General features: G+C 38.7%; 1 protein-coding gene across 7 annotated transcripts in view; it reads left to right on the top strand.

Moving 5' to 3' along the window:
• The first annotated feature begins 4,937 nt into the window (after positions 1-4,937).
• Positions 4,938-20,931, top strand: part of LOC105023910 (connector enhancer of kinase suppressor of ras 2) — a 69,665-nt gene continuing 53,671 nt past the window's right edge. For 4 of the 7 annotated variants that reach the window (XM_010893444.4, XM_034293382.1, XM_034293381.1 and 1 more), the window contains exon 1: positions 4,939-5,576. In XM_010893444.4, coding sequence (XP_010891746.1) covers positions 5,513-5,576 — 64 coding nt within the window. In that variant the 5' untranslated portion in view covers positions 4,939-5,512. Of the gene's footprint in view, positions 5,577-20,931 lie in introns of all 7 variants that reach the window. The other 3 variants (XM_010893442.4, XM_010893446.4, XM_010893443.4) reach the window with 1 other exon arrangement.

A 20,931-nucleotide genomic window follows, 5' to 3' on the forward strand; every position in this document is an offset into this window, starting at 1 on the left:
CCATATGAAAATTAGACATCATAAAATTGGGTTAAAAAAAAATTGGTCGAAAATTATAACAATAACTTTAAAAGATTGCATTTAAGGACATTGGCTTTTCCTGCAACGCAATTGTCAGTGAATTTTGTTTGTCCAAAATGAATAATTAATAATACAATTTTTCAAGGTATGGAGACTGTCAAAAATATAGTCTGTGATTTAGGTGTAGGCTACTTAGACCGAGACAGGATACTTAGGCAGAATAAACCTTATTTTTATTCCTATAACATTATCCTCTTGAGCTAAATTACAAATGTTTATGAATTACAATGCAAAACTCCATACAAAAATGAATAATTCAGGTATTTGTGTATTTTCTGTACACTTCAGTATACTCTCAAACCATTTTATACCTTTTTTCACCTTTAATTACCAACCATATTTAAATGAAAACCAATGGATAATTTCAAAAAAAAAATGTGCACTCCCATTTATAATGATGTGATTCTGATTAACCCTAAATAAAATAGGCTGTTCTTGGATAATTTTATTAAAGGTTCCTCAGTTGTATACTGCGGAGATTGACTGCAAGGAGCTAACAAAACAATCAGTGCGATCTTCTTGTATTCCTGGAGAAGGATATAAAATATATTTTAAGACATTACAAAGGCATTACATGTATCACAGATCACTGCGAAGATCATTAAGAAGTGGAGGCAAGATGACATTATAAATGTGATATATGGAATTTGTGTGTTATTTTTGTTTTATTTCTTGACAGTAGCATACAGAAACCAATACCCATACATATTTGCTTTTGCAGTTTACATGTCTATTTAGGGGTACGGGCAGGGTTTTGAACTTAGTTTGCAGGAGTTGGCAAACAAAGGCCTGTGGGCCAAGTTTTTATTTCAGAATATAATTCCCCTTCAAAATGTTTGTATCCCTGAGTCAGGAACAAATTTTGGTTGCAACAGAAAGGTCAGGACATACCTTCAAAAGTGATGACAGGGCAAGGAGAGGCAATGGGCAACCTTAACAGAGCTGCAGGAATTTCTGGCAGAGACTGGGCACCCCCAGCACATTACAACCATTGCTCAAATTCTCCACAAGTCTGAGCTGTGGTGTAGGGTAGGAAGATGGAAGCCATTTCTCACATAAAACAACATCAAAGCTTGTGTACATTCAATCTCCAAAAACCATGTGGGAAAATGTGAGGTGGCCAAGGTAGAACTGTTGGGCCTTAATTTCATGAATAGGTTTGCCAGAAAGCAACACAGCTCATCGCCCAAAGTACACAGTACCTACTGTCGGGCATGGTGGCTGCAGCATCATGCTAGGGGGTTGCTTCTCTTCAGTTGGGACACTGGCTCTGGACTAAGAGGACAATCAATCAATCAAATTTATTTATAAAGCCCTTTTTACAACAGCAGTTGTCACAAAGTGCTTTACAGAGACACCCGGCCTTAAACCCCAAGGAGCAAACAACAGTACTGTTGGATTTCAATGAATTTAATGAATCAAGATCTAAGGTTCCTCTGCCAGAAAGATGATGTTAAAGTACATGTTCACCTATCAACATGATTACAATCAGAAGCACACAGGCAAAACAATCAACAAATGGATCATAAAAGGGAATATTAATGTCTTGGAATGGCCCAGTCGGAGCACAGACCTACTCAAACTCATTCTGTGGGCAGAGCCAAGTTTGCCTCTGCAGGCCTCTATCAATAGTAAGGCCGTGCTCACTGAGTCTGAACATAGTCACGTTTTTTATTTATTTTAGTCATAGTGGTCAGGTATTCTGCTCAGTACTCAGTTTTTTTTATAGATTCACTATAGCACTTCTGCATTCCATGAAAATGCGCTGCTTCACTTCTGACTGCATATGTCAGTAATCTCATGTTGAAAATAATCTCATGTTGCTTATGAGGGTTTTATGGAAGATGACTGTTTTACTTCTAAGCTCGGTATGTCAATGTTCTATTTAGCATAATACTTGTGCAATCATCTCAAATCAACTTTAGTGCATACTGTGATCATTTTTTAAAACCAATTAGAGTATTTCTAACCATACCGGATGAACCATTTAGACACATATGGGCCAAAGACATATGAATGTAAGTCAAGCTAAATCAGACATAGCTAAAACATTAGATGTGCAAAAATCAACAATATGGTACATTAACAAAAAGAAAGAAAGCAGTGGTACGCTCAGCAATTCCAAAAGCTTCATCATTAATCAGGACAATAAACCCCAACGCAGTGCCTTGGCTACCAAGAAGCTTTTTAAGGCTGTGAAAAGTTATTGCATGTTATCCAATCAGTTATCCTGTTGGAATATAATTGAACATTGGTTACAGAGGTGAAAAAAATTACTCGGCAGTGTTCACCAGTTTTGGGAAGTTCCTAAGGAGAACCTAAATGACCAGGTTAACAGAGTTCATAACTCACTAGTGACCTTAATTTATAATTTACACTCTTCCTTGTTAGCTTTTAACTCCCTTTACTTGGTTACTTAGATCTTAATTAGATACTTCCATAAAGTGGTGAACACAGCCGAACCCAGTTGAGTACTTTTACTTTGTACTTTTTACACCTCTGATTGCAGTCACATGACAAAGACGAGACTAAAGGTGAAAAGGTCCTAAACAAGCAGGAAAGCATATAGAGTATTACCAGGGAAGCTACCCAGAGTCTGTGGATCACAGACTTCAGGCAATTCAGACCAACTACAAAACATGAATTAACTGTACACAATCTGTACAAATACCTGTGGAACCCTAAAATCGTGGAACTACATATTAACAAAACGTGGTTCTATATGGTTCATCCGGTATGGATAAAACAACTCTCAAATAAAAGCTGACTTTAAACTATAGTCACTCTATCAATTTAACTCCAAAGTCATGGAATAAACAGCAAAAACAAATATGTATTTCCCCAAATACGTGTAATATTATGAATTACAAATTTGTACCCAAATCTTTCAAAGAACATAGACTTTTAAATGTAGACTCTGACCCATTTCTGCATGCACACACTCAAAGCAGAGGGACAGGTAGTCTACAAGGGCAGAGTAATAATAGCAGGAGAGAGGAAAGCGCTTTCTTCCCTAAGGATATAAATTATTCACAGATAATGTGGAAAATAATAGCGACGCAAAAGCCCATCCATTCATAACTTGCAAGAAGAAAATAGACTGAACAGCTGTAAAGCTATTGTATTCCATATTCCCGCGTTGCAAAGCAGATTACATTCTGTTTAAATCTGTCAGAGAAGCTGACAACGACACCCCCAGACAGAGCAAATGTGTTCACATGCCCCTAAGGGTGTGGCAGAGGGGCAGGAACATGGCTAAAATTACAGAACAAACCATGCCTCTATGTAATGTATTCTGTCTTGTTCCTTGATTGCTGTAGTATAGAGTCAAACTTCAATTACACTTTATTTTAAATACATCTTTGTTGATACCATTTCAAATTAATATTTTGGGCATTGTAGAATAGCAGTGGCTGACTGTTATGACACGACTGGAGGAACAAACACACTTAATGTGATTAGTGACTTACTTTGCCTCAAATATATCCACAACAGCGCAGAGGTCTGAAAAGAAAACTGGGTAAAGCCTGAACAGCCTGTGGCATTGTGCCCGGGTCAGAGGTCATGGGAAAATAGTTGGTCTTTGTTCTGATGACATGTCTCTCTGCCCATGCCCTATAGGCTCTCTAAGAGAAGTATTGTGCATTCTGGCCCAGTGTGCAGGCTCTCCTCCTGAGTGGAAAGGTCCGCTCAACAGCCCAACTACCAGTACTGAGGATCTTGAAGTGACTTTGTCTCTGCTTTGAATAGAAAAATAATTAAGCAATTTATGCAATTCAAGGAAAACTACTTGAAAGCAATCAAAACTGGTTGTTTCCATAGGCCTACTTTGAGGTAGCATATATATGACGAAGAGTCCTGTTCTATGTGACAGTGAGAAACATGCATGCTTGCCAATACCAATTTATGTCGATAGTCAAACTATACAGGAGAAGTTCTACAGACTACCAAGAGACTTTCAGTAACATTTCAACAGTCTATTGAACTTAACCGTAACCCTTATCCTAAACTCTGAGCAAATCCCATTTTTCTCCAGAGGTGCTGCAGGTGTTTCTGGGGCAGTGTGACAAGGGAAATAAGCCAACCCAAAGGAATGTGTGATTTAACTGACCATCTATGATTACAAGTTCTAGTTTTAACCATGTTTTGAGTAGAGAGATGATATTACAGCTGACAAATGGCAAGATCCACTAAGCTGACAATGTCTCTTCATGATGTTTTTCAAGGTCTATGTCCCTATTGGAAAATAGGGACATAGGTATGCCATGCAGCTATGGCAGATTTCTATTTGTTGATTTTTCTTTCATTCACCCAAATCCCATTCTTTTTTCTCAGTGGGATTTTATAATGTCAATTTCAACAGACAACAAGATATTGTTCCCTTATACCCTTTGAATTGCTGGAAGATTCACATATATCTTAGCCATAACATTACATATAAGGTACAACTATGCTTTTGAATTCTAACTTTGTTGATTGAGGCTTTAACTAGCACACACACCTGGAAAGATTTGTATATGCAGAATTGATCACAGAATTCCCACAAAAATGAAGAATGAAAGACGGAAATACTTTTATAATGAGCTTTTTCCCAAAAAGAATCGATGAATTAACTGTAGGTTAACGTTGAATAATTATTAGGTGTCAGATTTATTCAATACAAATGATATTGATATAGGGGCAAATGCTCCAGTATATTATATAAAAATATAAATGTATACACAAAAATATTGCAATAAGCTCGTTTATCCCTCTCATAATTTCTATTAGCCAGATCGTCTTCATGTTTTATGGAAGAGACTTGAATATTGCTTCCCAGAGGATGAGAATAAGAGAAGGGGACAACAGCATCCTCGCCTCTGTTACGACCGTCGTTTCCAATTGACTGCGTTTGTATGATGGAGGCGTGAGCAGCGACAAAGGAGAGCGAAACATGGGCGAGAGAGAGAGGAGGGGATATACAGTGAACGTGCGTCTGATTAGTAAAAAAAAAAACTGTACGCGCGAGTATGACTCGGATGGCTTGGTAGCAGACTAGAAGGAGAATGCGTGGACGAAACAGTGCGACTGCGAAATAGACGCACAGGCGCAAGTAAATTGCTTTCGGGTTAGGGTGGTATGAGATTAATTGGTTCGAGGATCGCGGGCAGTGCCACCAGCCTCAAGCAGCAGTCTCGCATATACGAAAAACAAGGGACCTAGCTTTTCCGTCGCAAAACATAACCGCCAACCGCAGAGGAATCTATAGACATCTATGGGAGTCGAATGAAGCCACCCAGAACGTTACTGTTGGATCCGTTGGACCTCCCTCGTCATTGATTGAAATCAGGTTTACGGATTACAGAACCAAACATTGATGAATTGTGTGCCTTTCAGAAATTTGCGTGTTGGAGTGTTTCTTTTGTCAGACGCGACCTGAAAAACTTCTACAATGGCTTTGGTCATGGAGCCGGTGAGCAAGTGGAGTTCGAGTCAAGTGGTAGACTGGATGAAAGGTACGCCACGGTTTCAAAATTTGCAATTGGTTTTGCCAACCAATTGAACACAAAATGCAGTAAAATACACTGTGTCTACTCTGGACCCCACTCCACAACTGTGTCCAATCGATCAAAAACAGTACGACTCTAAAGCCAACACTGGTGATTGGGTAAAACAAAAACACCTGCTGAATCTCGGTATATATTAAATTATAATAGCATCATATTTATATTATATTACGATGGATTATTTTGTTTTGCCTTGTATTATTTAATATTAGTTCTCTATACCGCTAATATAATTATAATTTCAATAGAAATGTGTGGTTTGGAATTGACAGTGATATGGACATGGGCCTGAAAGAATCTCAAAGCACTGGCAGATGAGTTGGTGGGCAATTGAGGGAGTTCTGTATAGATGCAGCCCTTCCTTTTTAATTAGCTTTGCTGATCAGTCTGAATATTGGGATTATGGGAGAAATGAAAGCAGATTGCAATGAAAGTAGGCCATATTCATAGAAATGTAAACCTGTATTTTTGCAAGGAAGAATTTTCTGTTGAAGAATAAAAATACAAGTAATGTAACAAACCGAAAAGTCTATAAAAGAGGCATTCATATATCTGAAATAACTTATTGAAGTGGAGATGGAGCTGAGAAAGATAGTAAAAGAAGTAAAAGATGGACTGTAGATATAATATTTCACAAATGTACATGATCTATACAAAATTGATTGTGCAGGTGAATCATTACAAAGATGGAAGGTCATAGATCCAGGCTGGCGGTAGATGCCCATGTTGCTCCAGATGGTAGTAAAGCCCTATGTGCTGCTGAGCCACTGTAGATTGATGCAACTGCAGATGATAAGACTATTTTTAAAACACACAGTTCACCTCCTTTCAGCTTTTCTCATTATAAATTGTACCAACTACTGGCTTAAGTTTAGAATGAAGTGAAGTGGTAACAACTGATTCACGTCTCAGAACTTGTGTAGATATGGTGAGGCGGGGGAGGGGGGTGGGTGGGCGGGGGTTGTGGGGGCAAGACATGTTTGTTGTGCATTTTTATTTTAGTTTTTGGTGTCACATGCCATTGTGCCTCTGTTTTCATATATGTTGTTATAACTGTGTAATGAGCTGTTAGTCTGTGTTGAGCAGAGCACTCATGCAGGATTATAACCTCGCAGTGATGCTCAAGTTAATGTGTTCATTTACTGTAGACTACCTAGTCATGCCTCATATAACACTCATTCACAGACTCAGTCACACTGCAAACATGCTTGGCTGGCTGAGACAGAGACACTGCTGACTGACCTCTGGACTTACACGCAAAAACACTTAATGGATTTAATGCACACGTATTGTGTGTGTGTTTGTGCTTTTGCCTGGAAAGACAAGAGGAACAGTAGGATAAAAGGGACGCAATGGAAAAATAGGGAACTAAAAGGAATATAACAATAAAAGTCTGAGCTGCTGGAGAGAGGCGAAAGAGATTGATAGGAGCTGAGAACAGTAAGAAACTGAGTTTTCATTTTAGAGAGAGGGCCCTACGGTGGCCCAGCCACATCTGATGAGTGGAGCTGAGACAAGGTCTTGGCCCAGAGCCTAATAACAGTGATGTAAAGTGAAGGATGGAGGAATGGAGGGGACACTACAGACACAGAGGAAAGAAAATGGAGTTTGTGTAGTCTGAGATCCATTCTTATACTCTCATCCCCAAAGGGCTACAGCATCTTCAGCTCAACATTACCATTCAGAGGTTCCATTATTAGCATATGGCTCAGTGATGTCACCTAAGGCGAAATAGGAGCACCCATTGACCTTGCCTTGATGCCGCTCTTTGCATCCCCCTGATGTTTCCAGTGTCCAAAGCACTCTACTCTCTCAGTGCAGACAAATGCCTCTCCAAACAGAAACACCTCAACACCTCAGCAAAAAATAGACAGAAGCTTTTTGGGAACAATAACCAAATGGTTGCTTGAACAAATACCAGGTCCGGAAACGTTAAAAATCTGTCTTTCCCGTGAGCAAGGCTGGGCTGTTTTCTTAGGTTACATACCTGGTAAAATGAATGTACTTTTATTTTATTTTATTGCTAAAGCAATTACTGAGATGATTATTGAACTAGCAAGGCTGTAATGCACAACCGTGTGTCGACTATACTTTTTATGTACCAGAGGTGTTACCAGAGATTTTTCTGGTTTGTGTTTTTTTCCCTTTTAACTATGTTTGTGTGTGTGTATGCCTGTGTGTGGGGGGGTATTAATCTACAGTGTAAATTAACATTGTCTAAAAAGCCAACACACTAATGTATCACAGCACTAAACAGAATTTACTCACCGCAACCTCAATTACTAGCAGATTAATGGTCTCTTAATTAGCTTGCTCAACTCTCTATGTTTCGCTGTGTGCTCTTCCCAGTCTGGGTGTCTTTCTGTCTTATACATTGATGTCATCACAAAAAATATCTATGTTTGTTTAAGCATGCCTGGCAAGTTGACTAAAAAGGATTTCTCTACATGGGGAAGGCAGTCTGCAAATGTGGGTAAAGCTAGACAAGTCTGTTATAGAGGAGTTACTCTGGGAATTGGGAAAAGCCAATCTCTGAATTAAGGTTTAGTATAGCTTTTTAAAGCACAAATGCTTGTTCGTCCGGGTCCTTTTCACATAAAGGAACCCATTAGCACCAAAAAATAGGGACCATTTCAGTCTGGTGACAAATGAAAGTGTATGAAAGGGTTTGTATTCTTGAGTAACTAAGGTATATACAGTATTTAGCAAAAGAATTAGGCAATCTGAGAAAATTAGTGTTATTTTCTCATAATAACACTATATACAGTTGTGCTCATAAGTTTGCTTACCCTGGCAGAAATTGTAACATTTTGGCATTGATTTTGAAAATATGACTCATGCGAAAAACCTTTTATTTAAGGATAGTGATCATATGAAGCCATTTATTATCACAGATGTTTGGCTCCCTTTTAAAAAAAATCGCCCAAATGGCCCTGATCAAAAGTTTACATACCCTTGAATGTTTGGCCTTGGTACAGACACACAAGGTGACACAGACAGGTGAAAATGGCATTTAAGGTGAATTTCCCACACCTGTGGCTTTTTAATTGCAATTAGTGTCTATATATAAATAGTCAATGCGTTTGTTAGCCCTCATGTGGATGCACTGAGCAGGCTAGAAACTGAGCCATGGGGAGCAGAAAAGAACTGTCAAAAGACCTTGCGTAACAAGATAATGGAACTTTCAAAAGATGGAAAAGGATATAAAAAGATATCTAAAGCCTTGCAAATGCCAGTCAGTAATGTTCAATCACTTCCTAAAAAGTGGAAAATTCGGGGATCTCTTGATACCAAGCCAAGGTCAGGTAGACCAAGAAAGATTTCAGCCAAAACTGCCAGAAGATATTTTCGGTATACAACGAAAAACCCACGGGTAAATTCATGGGAGAAATACTGGCTGCTCTGGAAAAGGACAGTGTGGTGATTTCAAGGAGAACAATACAAAGATACTTGAGCTTCATGGTTGAGTTGCCAGAAGAAAGCCTTTACTGCGCCAATACCACAAAAAAGCCTGGTTACAATATGCCTGACAACATCTTGGCACGCCTCAGCTTCTGGCACACTGTTATTTGGAGTGATGAAACCAAAATAGAGCTTTATGGTCACAACCATAAGCGCTATGTTTGGAGAGGGGTTAATAAGTCCTGTAGTGAACAGAATACCATCCCCACTGTGGAGCATGGTGGTGGATCACTGATGTTTTGGGGGTGTGTGATCTTTAAAGGCATGGGAAGCTTGTGAAAATTTATGGCAACATGAATGCAGCATGTTATCAGAAAATACTGGCAGACATTTTGCATTGTTCTGCACAAAAGCTGCGCATGGAACGCTCTTGGACTTTCCAGAACGACAATGACCCTAAGCACAAGGCCAAGTTGACCCTCCAGTGGAAACAGCAGAAAAAGGTGAAAGTTCTGGAGTGGCCATCACAGTCTTCTGACCTTAATACTATCGAGCCACTCTGGGGAGATGCTGAAGGGGGCAATACACAGTAATTAAGAACTTAGGGTATGCAGACTTTTGAACAGGGGTCAGTTCATTTTTTCCCCATGTTTTGTTTTAGAATTGTGCCATTCTGTTATGACGTACAGTTGAATGTGAATCCCATAAGAAAGAAAAGACGTGTTTTGCCTGTTCACTCGTGTTTTCTTTACGAATGGTTCATATATTACCAATTCTCCAAGGGTATGCAAACTTTTTAGCACAAAAGCCCTAACCCTAACACTAACTGTAGCCTAATATTAAAATAAATACAAATAATCAATAATACAGGTAACAATCATTTCTTGTGTTTTTGAAAAGGTTGTTGATGCCTTGTTGACTTGAAGCAATGGCAAAAACTTTATCTTCCAACATTTTAATGACCCTAAATTATTAAGACCTACCTTTTCAATCCTAACCAGAGAGATCACATTGAGATTTTAATCTCTTTTTCCAATGTGCCCATGCCAATAGAGAAGCGTACATACTTAACACTACAAAAAAATTAAAGTTAAAACATATGCATAAGAGCATTTAAGTCGGATGGATTAAAAATGTGCAATTTGAGTGAAACAACCACTCAATCTGTGATTTCAAATCAACTACTGGAATAAACTGATGTAGTTTCATGTTCTCTTGTAGAGTGTTGCAGGACAATGAGACAGCAAATCTGAAAGCACCCATACCAGACTCTTTTCTTGTTTTGATGATATATACAATACAGCTTTGAAATCATTACTGTTCATGTCCATGACTCTGTAGTCCAAACAAAGTGCTTAAATTTATTGGCAGGTGCCTTAGGATTGCCTTTTAAATAAATATATACCACTGAGTAAGTCACCTCACAGTTAAGGATGGCCATCCCACTATCTGATACTAGCTACAATTATGTGAGAGGTCTTGTCAAAGAGCACCATCATAGAGTGTGTCTAGTGTCTGCAGACACGACCCAGTGGAATTCATGAACAGAATATATCACCATAGTCCCACAAGGGCTGCAAACATGGCTTTTCTAGCTTGACATGAAAAACAAGACTTATTCCTGGAGAAAAAAGACCAGCTTATGTTTAAGCTTTTTAGTAAGCTGTTGAATATGGTGCCCATAGACAGAGCCGGATCCTAGTAAAATCCCAAGTAGGCCTACTGTGTATGACACCATCTCTATTGGCTTGTTTTGCAAACGGACTGAAGAAGAGTAGGGGTTGTTTTCTTTATTTTGAGAATAACATTTGTTTTGTTTTCTAAATTTTTTAAGACCTATTTTAGATGATGAAGATGTTTATGTTGGACAACGTTTAATGCTTCCTGCAATTTGAAAAATACCTCCTGTATTGTGAAAGCAGTGCTTATAGATGATGGTGTGATCTGCATGTAGATCTGCTATTTTGCATCAGCAATGTTTAGAATGTTTCATTTACATAAATGGTAAATAATAGGGCCCATAAATGGAACCCTTCGGCAACACAATTATAAAGTTTGTCAAAAGTCATGTATGGCTCAACATTTACACTGGTACTTGAATGTAGACTGCGCTTGTCTGGATGGACTAGTGAAAGAAATCCTTATTTACCAAGTACTGAGATTGGGCTAAACAAATTCCGCTGGATGTTGGTTGCTCATTAAGTCTCATTTTTTGTCACAAGAGCTCTCTCTCTCTCTCTCTCTCTCTCTCTCTCTCTCTCTCTCTCTCTCTCTCTCTCTCTGTGTGTGTGTGTCTGACTGCAATTCTACCGATTTGCCTTCTCAAACATCGTTTTGTGCATGAGTCACAATATTCCTTCATGCTAAAGAAGAGGTCTCTTACTGAGGGTGGGTCAAACTGACACTGGCTATGCAGTAGAGGCGTTTCCCTCGCTTAAATTTTTTTTAAACTAGTCTGAAGTATTCCAAAAGTATGAGTATGTGGTCTGTCATTAGCACACACCTAAACGGCCGTAGCTGTTTTCAAAGCGTTCCTGTGGTTGAGTTTAATAGCTGTACATAACGAAGCCTTATTTTATTCAACTGGGCGCAGCAGTGGCAGTCAGCCTGCTGTGTAGAGGAGATGTGAAATCTACATATTTAGAAGACATGAGCGGGGGAATGTTTATCCCCTCAGACACTTAAAAACATGTTGCTCGGTTATTGACATTGTTCATTTTACGAGCTTCAATGTATTTTAATGTCAGAGTTTAAACTGCAACTGCTATTAAAGACTAGATAAGATTCGAGCTGGGGTGACAGATATTCTCCGATGGGGGCAAGCACATTGACTCCGTTACCACGGTAACCTTCTTGCCTTTAAAGTGGCAGCTGACGTTTTTCTTATGTCGTGTGATATTTTAGGTAGAGATACAGCATACTAATTTATCATTTCATTTTGTTTAGTAAGAAATCAGTATGATGTGTCTTTTTTTCTCTAGTTTACTGGAACAATTGCTTTTACACCAAGAAGAGCTCTGTTTTATAGTGACATGATGGTGCTTTTATTCATGTTATATTGCACACACACACACACACACACACACACACACACACACAAACAGCTGAGGAGTGTAGGTGAGCGATGGACTTGAGTTGGCCTATATGTTTTGTCCCAAAATGATTGAAAGAGTTTACCTGCATTCTAATTGATACCAAGAAAAATCTTAACTGCTTGTTTTTGACAAATATTTTCTGCTATTGGAGTAAAAAAGTTAATGTCAAGCCCTGCCATCAACCTGTAACCAAAACTTTGTGATCTAACTCTGAGATAGTCATTGAAGTCATTAAACCAACTGACCAACCATCCAGGCAACCAACAGAAACTTTACTTCAACTTTATATTTCATTTTGAATATTATTTGCCTTTTAATTTAGAAACAATGCAGTGTGTCTTGAAATTCTGTCAGCAAAACCTCACATCTTGAAGATATTTGCTAAATACTCAGGGAGGATAGTGAAGGTTCACAGAAGAAAACCAAAAAGAATTGATGTACCTTTTTTATAAATATATTCATTTGTTTTATGCATTGCTAAGTAAATAAACATGCACTTACCCAAAAACCTTTTATAACATTTCTGTAATTGAATTTGCAAAAGGAAATTGTAGTCATAACCGCAGTTGGATCACCTACAGTTCCACTGGCGTACTTCAACTGATTTATTTTAATAATTTAAACAGTCTGGATTACCCCTTCATCTTTCTTTCTTTCCAGTTAACTATTCTTTTTCCAAATGTGTTTGGACAGTGACACTTTTGGCTCTGTATTCCAGCTCTTAGGGTTTTAAATTGTACAATGACTGTGGGGTTCAAGAACAGATGGTCAGCTTTAATTTGTGGGTGTTTTTGTATGAACCAGCAGTAACATCATCAATGATTATAAGTGATCCAGGTCCGGTGGCAGCCATACATGCCCAAAATACCACACCTTGTTCACCATATTTCACAGATGAGGTGGTCTGCCAATTCATTTTGTTCTTCACACCTTTCTCTTGCTATCCTGATGGTGCATTTTATTCGTGGTCACATTTGTCCACAATACCTTTTTTTCTCCAGAACTCTGTAGGCTCTTTAAGGTACTTTTTAGGTCATCATATTTTTTAGGCTGGTTAGTGTTTTTCCAACTTGCAGTCTGGCCTCTTCTGTTCAACTTGGGATGTCTTGTGTGCGTGGTAATGGCTGACACATCCACACCTACCTCATGCAGAGGGTTCCTGATCTGTTAATCGGTTGTTGTTTTGCTTTTCTACATTATGGTGAATATTCTTTGGTTATCCAGTATAGAAGTCTTCCTAAACGCTGAATCTAGAACAGAAACAGCAAATACTGTCATACCCCCTCAACATGGATTTTGTGGTGTGACACTGGAAACTGCTACAAACATCAGTGAAGAAATAGCAGAGATATTCAGGTGTGCAAGGACATTTTAAGTAATCAATCATTTCTGCAGCAATGGGTATTATGTTATTTCATATTATGGCAAAAACAGTGTCAACTTATATTATTCTTGTATATTTTTGTTGTATATAACTACAATATGTAGATTTTTAGTGTTTCAGCAGTTCACTGGTGCCAGCAAATTTGCACGTTTTGAAAACTCACTACGTCCACATCACTTAACCTAGAGTCTTGAAATTGCTACATAGGTCTATCTCTTCACTATTTTTTGCCAATAGGATCCATAAAGTGTGCCATGATGAAGTTTCCTGAATTTCTTTCGTTGAAAAACACTTAAAATGTAACTCCTATTGCAGCAAATGACCGATCTTCACATACTTCACATACGTATTAGCTAGAGCATAGATGTTACTACACAACGTAGCTAGTAATGTTAATAAGCGTTAGCTAACACTAGTTAGCTAATATGACCTAACATAACTGTACTGTTTGTAAAATCTCTGGTAGCAGAACGTTGTATAAGCAATAGTTCTGCATGGACTGCAAGTATTATAATTCTACTTGGTAAATATGTTGACAACAATGAGATGATAAATACGAGTTTAAGCAACTTTGGTCAACCACATGGTGGCGCTATTGAGTTTTCCACATTTGCAAGCTCACAACGCTCACCCTTTTTGAGATAATATCTTGGTAAGAGGTATATAGGTCCAAATCCTCCCAAGGAACATATTTACCATTGGGCCCCTTTAAAGCTGTAATGGTTTTTCAGCAATTCTGAATTTGAAATATGCTTTGAACACTGGTTCTATACCATTGAATGACTGATCTTGAGTGTGATTATATTTGGTACACAAGATCAGGGTTGTAGGTTTAGTTTATGTAATTTATGTTTCTATTTGGCCATGCATGTCATATTGTTTTCTACTATGGACATGAGTTTGAAATGTGTTCTGTTTAAAGAAAATCGCTATCTGGCTAGTAATAGCTGAATGCTGAAACTCGCTAAGTGCTGCTTACAACTTTAATTTATTATTGAGTATGTTTTTGAGCTTATATTTGATTACAAAGTTATTTTGGTACATCTGTCTTGTCTCAGCAACGCTTATGCTGATGAGAAAAATAGACTAGAAGCGGAGAATTACACTTCTTCAAGGGATTCATAAAATATTGATGGCAATTCTCTCAAAAAAAATGTTCACAGTCTGCACTTTAATCCTAAAGTCATTATAAAAATATGTGTATCTGTTGTTTTTTTTGGGAGAGTTTTTTTTTGCTTTCTTTCAACATTTTTACTTATATGTTTACATTATTGTTGTCTTGCAGCAGATAAGGAGCCACTCTAGTCCAAAACCCACTGCATGGTTTCTATAGCAACATGGGGATTTCATCCTTGACAAATGGGTCTCGATTAACTTGGTAAAGAGTCTGATTTGTTAAGCTTTTAAATTGTATGCAAAGCCATGCAACTCTCTTCTTGGTGCTTCTCCATCATTTAGCTGCCAGCTGAACTTGAGCCGAATGCTTCATTAGGTCTAGGCCAGAGAACGTACTGAGATTGCATCAAAAGGAGTTGAGGGCTCAATAGCTTTTTCTTTGTGGGAGGCAGACCGGGTAAGAAAGACTGTGGGAGAGTGGATGGGGAAGAGATTAAGAAACACTGAGAATTAGAGAGAGATGAGAAAAGTGGAGCCACTACGGTCTGGACCTCCAGGATGCTCTATTATAGGGGGAGCTGACACAGTAACGGGCTCGGTATCTACTTGTCTCCGTTTGTTGAGTCTCCTTTGCAAAGGACACTAGCAGTATGATGTTGACCCTTGAATCTCTTCCTAAAAATACTTTATTTTTTACATTTAATGTTGAGTCACTGTGCACCAACATTCCACAGAAAGGTGGCGGCATTGAAGCTGTGCAGCATCTTATTGCAACGTGACATCAATGATGTAATCCCCTGTTAATACATTGTGTCATTGGCTAACCTGTTATCACATGGTTAATTTAATAAAAGATATTAGGTTGAAACTACTGCTCAGACCAGTAACTAAAAGGTTGATAAATTTAATCCCAAAGCTAGGAAGTTGGTCATTAATCCTTATTAATCCTGTATGTGACAGAATAAGAGTGCCGTCTACGCTAATTATATGTTAATCGTATATTTATCCTGGAATTGCTATATTGAAATTTTTGTAACTGTGAAGGCATAGATGGCAGACGTGTACCTACACCCATGTAACTGTGAAGGCATAGATGGCAGACGTGTACCTACACCCATGTAATTGTGAAGGCATAGATGGCAGACGTGTACCTACACCCATGTAACTGTGAAGGCATAGATGGCAGACGTGTACCTACACCCATGTAACTGTGAAGGCATAGATGGCAGACGTGTACCTACACCCATGTAACTGTGAAGGCATAGATGGCAGACGTGTACCTACACCCATGTAACTGTGAAGGCATAGATGGCAGACGTGTACCTACACCCATGTAACTGTGAAGGCATAGATGGCAGACGTGTACCTACACCCATGTAACTGTGAAGGCATAGATGGCAGACGTGTACCTACACCCATGTAACTGTGAAGGCATAGATGGCAGACGTGTACCTACACCCATGTAACTGTGAAGGCATAGATGGCAGACGTGTACCTACACCCATGTTACTGTGAAGGCATAGATGGCAGACGTGTACCTACACCCATGCTCTGTTGCCGCTGATTGGGATGAATGCAGGTGTATATTTCAAGAGCAGGATTAGACACCCTCTTTAAGGCCGACACTTATTATTCTGACAGTCATAATATTTCTTGGCATTGTCATTAAATGTGTTGAGCTATTCCAACTGACACGGGATGTTAATAACACCTTCACATAATACAGCATTGCCATACATCCACACTAAAACTACTATAAATGTTATGTAGGACATTTATATAAATACAGTATTTTGTTTATTGTGTAACAATTACAATGATATGATAATTCCTGGGTAAACATAAAGTAATGGAATGGTTAGCCTTATGAGGTAGGTTTTGTGGGTTATGAAACTTTTCTATAGTGTTCATAGTCAGCCACAAAATAAGAAAATAAAAAGTCTACATAGTGTATTTATCATAATAAACTGCATGAAAGTTGTGTCAGCTGGCATTGCTTGTTATGAAATGGTTATGAATGTGTCTAGATGCTTTGCTTCCTATAAAGTGTTACCCAATTTTCTTCTTGGAAACGGCACATTGATGATATTATAGGATATTTAGGATCTGATAACCACCAAATAATCTGACATGCCAACTCCGTTTAGTTGATCTTTTGATATTTTTGACTATGTCCTATTTATAGATCTTTGAAAGAAACACTCTGATCATAACAGTTTGCTGAGGGCTAATAGTGGTCATCTGCTTCTTTAGAAAACAGTTAACCCTTTAACTAATTCCATCGAGTCAAATGAATTTGCAAAAAAATGTTCAGATCAATTGTCAGATCAATACGGCTGTTGAGAAAATCTTGAACAATTAATGATCTCTTTCTTCTGGGATGATGTCTGGATTCTCACTTCATGCTTTACATGCCCCAAACAAATCACAGGAGTTTGTCATAAACACAGGCACATTATGTTGACCCTCCCTTCTTGCAGAGCTGAAACCAAATGTCCCCTCATCTCTGCAAGTTTGACTTTTCATTTTGGTCAACTAACTTACAAAAGTTGTAAAGATATGTTAAATGTTTATATGTTCATATGTTAAATGTTTCTAGATGGAAAAATTATTCCCTGTACTATTCTGTGCTTGTTTTCTTGCTTGAACAGAATCTTTGTGAATTGTGCAAAAACTCAACAATATTTCACTGTGATTTCCCATCCCCAAATACCCTCTCACAAATTCTCTGCCTCAACTGGATAGAAACTATAAATGTAATGCCTGAGCTCAATGCAGTGGCACTTACTAATATAGAGGCTTCAAACACCCCTAAACAGAGAAACAGATCCCAGTCAAACGTGTTATGACGTCTTACACTAAGGAAGTTATTGATTCAGATGTTGGCAAAACAGTGATGCTGTGTGTGACAGCAATGGGTGTCAGTGCTGAGAGGTTGTGTGTGTCAGTGCTGAGAGGTTGTGTCTGTGTGAGTGTTGAGTCCTCACTTAGACATTGACTGATGGTGTTTGTACAGCTGTGAACTATAGCATCCAGGAAGGATGACATAGATGGTGCATTCTCTGTTTTTGTATGCCAGGGGGATAGGATGATACGTTTGTACAGCTCCCATGTACCTCCAGCAGGGATGAAGGGATGGAAGGATTGTGCTGTATGTTAAATGGGTTTAGTGTGGGACTAAATGTTTACTCATGACAGGTCTGTACCAACTTTGGTAATGAGTGGCCTGTTGTTTGCAGTAGATGTTCTGTTGTGTGAAGGTGTTATGGTCTTATAAAAAATATATTCTACTTTTTGTGTAGCTCTGTATAGCTTATGTTAATTAGTGGATGGTTCTATGCGGAACTATGTACAGTACATCTACATATGTATATATACACTCACCTAAAGGATTATTAGGAACACCTGTTCAATTTCTCATTAATGCAATTAACTAATCAACCAATCACATGGCAGTTGCTTCAATGCATTTAGGGGTGTGGTCCTGGTCAAGACAATCTCCTGAACTCCAAACTGAATGTCAGAATGGGAAAGAAAGGTGATTTAAGCAATTCTGAGCGTGGCATGGTTGTTGGTGCCAGACGGGCCGTTCTGAGTATTTCACAATCTGCTCAGTTACTGGGATTTTCACACACAACCATTTCTAGGGTTTACAAAGAATGGTGTGAAAAGGGAAAAACATCCAGTATGCGGCAGTCCTGTGGGCGAAAATGCCTTGTTGATGTTAGAGGTCAGAGGAGAATGGGCCGACTGATTCAAGCTGATAGAAGAGCAACTTTGACTGAAATAACCACTTGTTACAACCGAGGTATGCTGCAAAGCATTTGTGAAGCCACAACACGCACAACCTTGAGGCGGATGGGCTACTACAGCAGAAGACCCCACCGGTTATCACTCATCTCCACTACAGATAGGAAAAAGAGGCTACAATTTGCACGAGCTCACCAAAATTGGACAGTTGAAGACTGGAAGAATGTTGCCTGGTCTGATGAGTCTCGATTTCTGTTGAGACATTCAGATGGTAGAGTCAGAATTTGACATAAACAGAATGAGAACATGGATCCATCATGCTTTGTTACCACTGTGCAGGCTGGTGGTGGTGGTGTAATGGTGTGGGGGATGTTTTCTTGGCACACTTTAGGCCCCTTAGTGCCAATTGGGCATAGTTTAAATGCCACGGCCTACCTGAGCATTGTTTCTGACCATGTCCATCCCTTTATGACCACCATGTACCCATCCTCTGATGGCTACTTCCAGCAGGATAATGCACTATGTCACAAAGCTCGAATCATTTCAAATTGGTTTCTTGAACATGACAATGAGTTCACTGTACTGAAATGGCCCCCACAGTCACCAGATCTCAACCCAATAGAGCATCTTTGGGATGTGGTGGAAAGGGAGCTTTGTGCCCTGGATGTGCATCCCACAAATCTCCATCAACTGCAAGATGTTATCCTATCAATATGGGCCAACATTTCTAAAGAATGCTTTCAGCACCTTGTTGAATCAATGCCATGTAGAATTAAGGCAGTTCTGAAGGCAAAAGAGGGTCAAACACAGTATTAGTATGGTGTTCCTAATAATCCTTTAGTTGAGTGTATATATATATAGATAGATAAGCATCATTTAAAATATCATGAAACTAACCTTAATTTAGAAATTGCACGGAGGGAAAAAAGCTGTGTTGAACCTGCTTGAGTGCATGTGTATTTATCCCCAACAGACAGTAAGAAAGATGGTTCAAGAGGCAAACACATTTCTAAATGTCAGAGTTGAAGAATTGTGGAAGTTGGTTACATCTTGGGTTTACCAAGTCTCCAAAACTACGATGAGATGCCATCTCCATGACTACACATAGAAAGGTTACCAGAAGAAAGACTCTACTGTCTCCAAAACACAACCATGCCTGTGTTGTGCTGAATGGGACATTGGAACTTTGATTGGAACCAGGCTTTATTCACTGTACATCAAGTACCATTAGATTTTAGGCCAAAAACCCTCTGACTCTGCCAGGATGCTAAAACTGGGTCATTGTTGGATCTTCTTGTTGGACAACAATCCAAAGCATATTTTCAAATCCACACAAGAATTGAAAATAGAATCAAGATTTTGCAATGGCCTTAACAATCCACTGACCTAAATCCCATTGAAGACATGTGGGGTGAGCTGACGAAGAGAGTCCACAAGCAAGGTCCAAGGACTGAAATATCTGGAGAGTTTCTTTTTGGAGGAATAGTCTCATATTCCTTCATATGTATTCTCACACCACATCAAACATAACAGATGACTCAGAGCTGTTATGTTGGCATAGGGAGAGAGGGTGCACAAAGTAAAAAATGCAGCGGCGCCAATAACTGGGACATGCTGTTTTTAATGTAGTAATTGTTTCTTGTTAAAAAAAATTATAAACAATTTTCACTTATCAAAGGTTACATTCATTGTAACCTTTGACTTTTGTGAGGGCAAGTGAGCACGACAGAACAAAAAGTAGTACTTTTTTTAAATCTTTTTTCATATTTTGTGGAGCATCAATCATATAAACAACAATGGAATTTTTTCACAGCCTTTGGGGTGGCATTAATTCCGTTCAAAAGTATGGAGTCACTTAGAAATAGTTTTTTAGAGAAAAACTAATTTTTTGTCCATTAAAATAACATAAATTGATCAGAAATACAGTGTAGACATTGTTAACATTATGAATGAATGACTATTGTAGCAGGAAAAGGCTGATTTTCTATGGGATGTCTACATATGCGTACAGAGACCCATTATCAGCAACCATCACTTCTGTGTTACAATGGCACCTTGTGTTTGCTAATCCAAGTTAATCATTTAAAAAGCCTAATTGGTCATCAGAAAACCCTTTGGCGATTAGGTTAGCACTGCCGAAAACTGTTGTGAAGCAATAAAACTGGCCTTTAGCATCGTTTATGTTTTTAGCATCACGTTTGTGTTTTCAAAATGTCCAGAAACAAATTACTTTCTTCTGATAGTCTGTTCTTGTTCTGGGAAATGAAGACCATTCCATGCGAGAAATTGCCAAGAAACTGAAGATCTCATACAACGCTGTGTACTACTCCCTTCACAGAACAGCGCAAACTGTCTTTAATAAGTATAAAAATAGCAATGGAATGACCCAGTGCACAACTGAGCAAGAGGACAAATACATTAGAGTGTCTATTTTGAGAAACAGATCCCTCACAGGTCCTCAGCTGTCAGCTTCATTAAATAGCACCTGCAAAACATCAGTCTCAACGCCAGCAGTGAAAAGGCGACTCCGCCTGTGAAGAGGAGACTCCGCCTGTGA

Source organism: Esox lucius, chromosome 7 (genome assembly GCF_011004845.1).
Source record: "Esox lucius isolate fEsoLuc1 chromosome 7, fEsoLuc1.pri, whole genome shotgun sequence".
In the NCBI taxonomy this organism is placed as follows: Eukaryota; Metazoa; Chordata; class Actinopteri; order Esociformes; family Esocidae; genus Esox; species Esox lucius.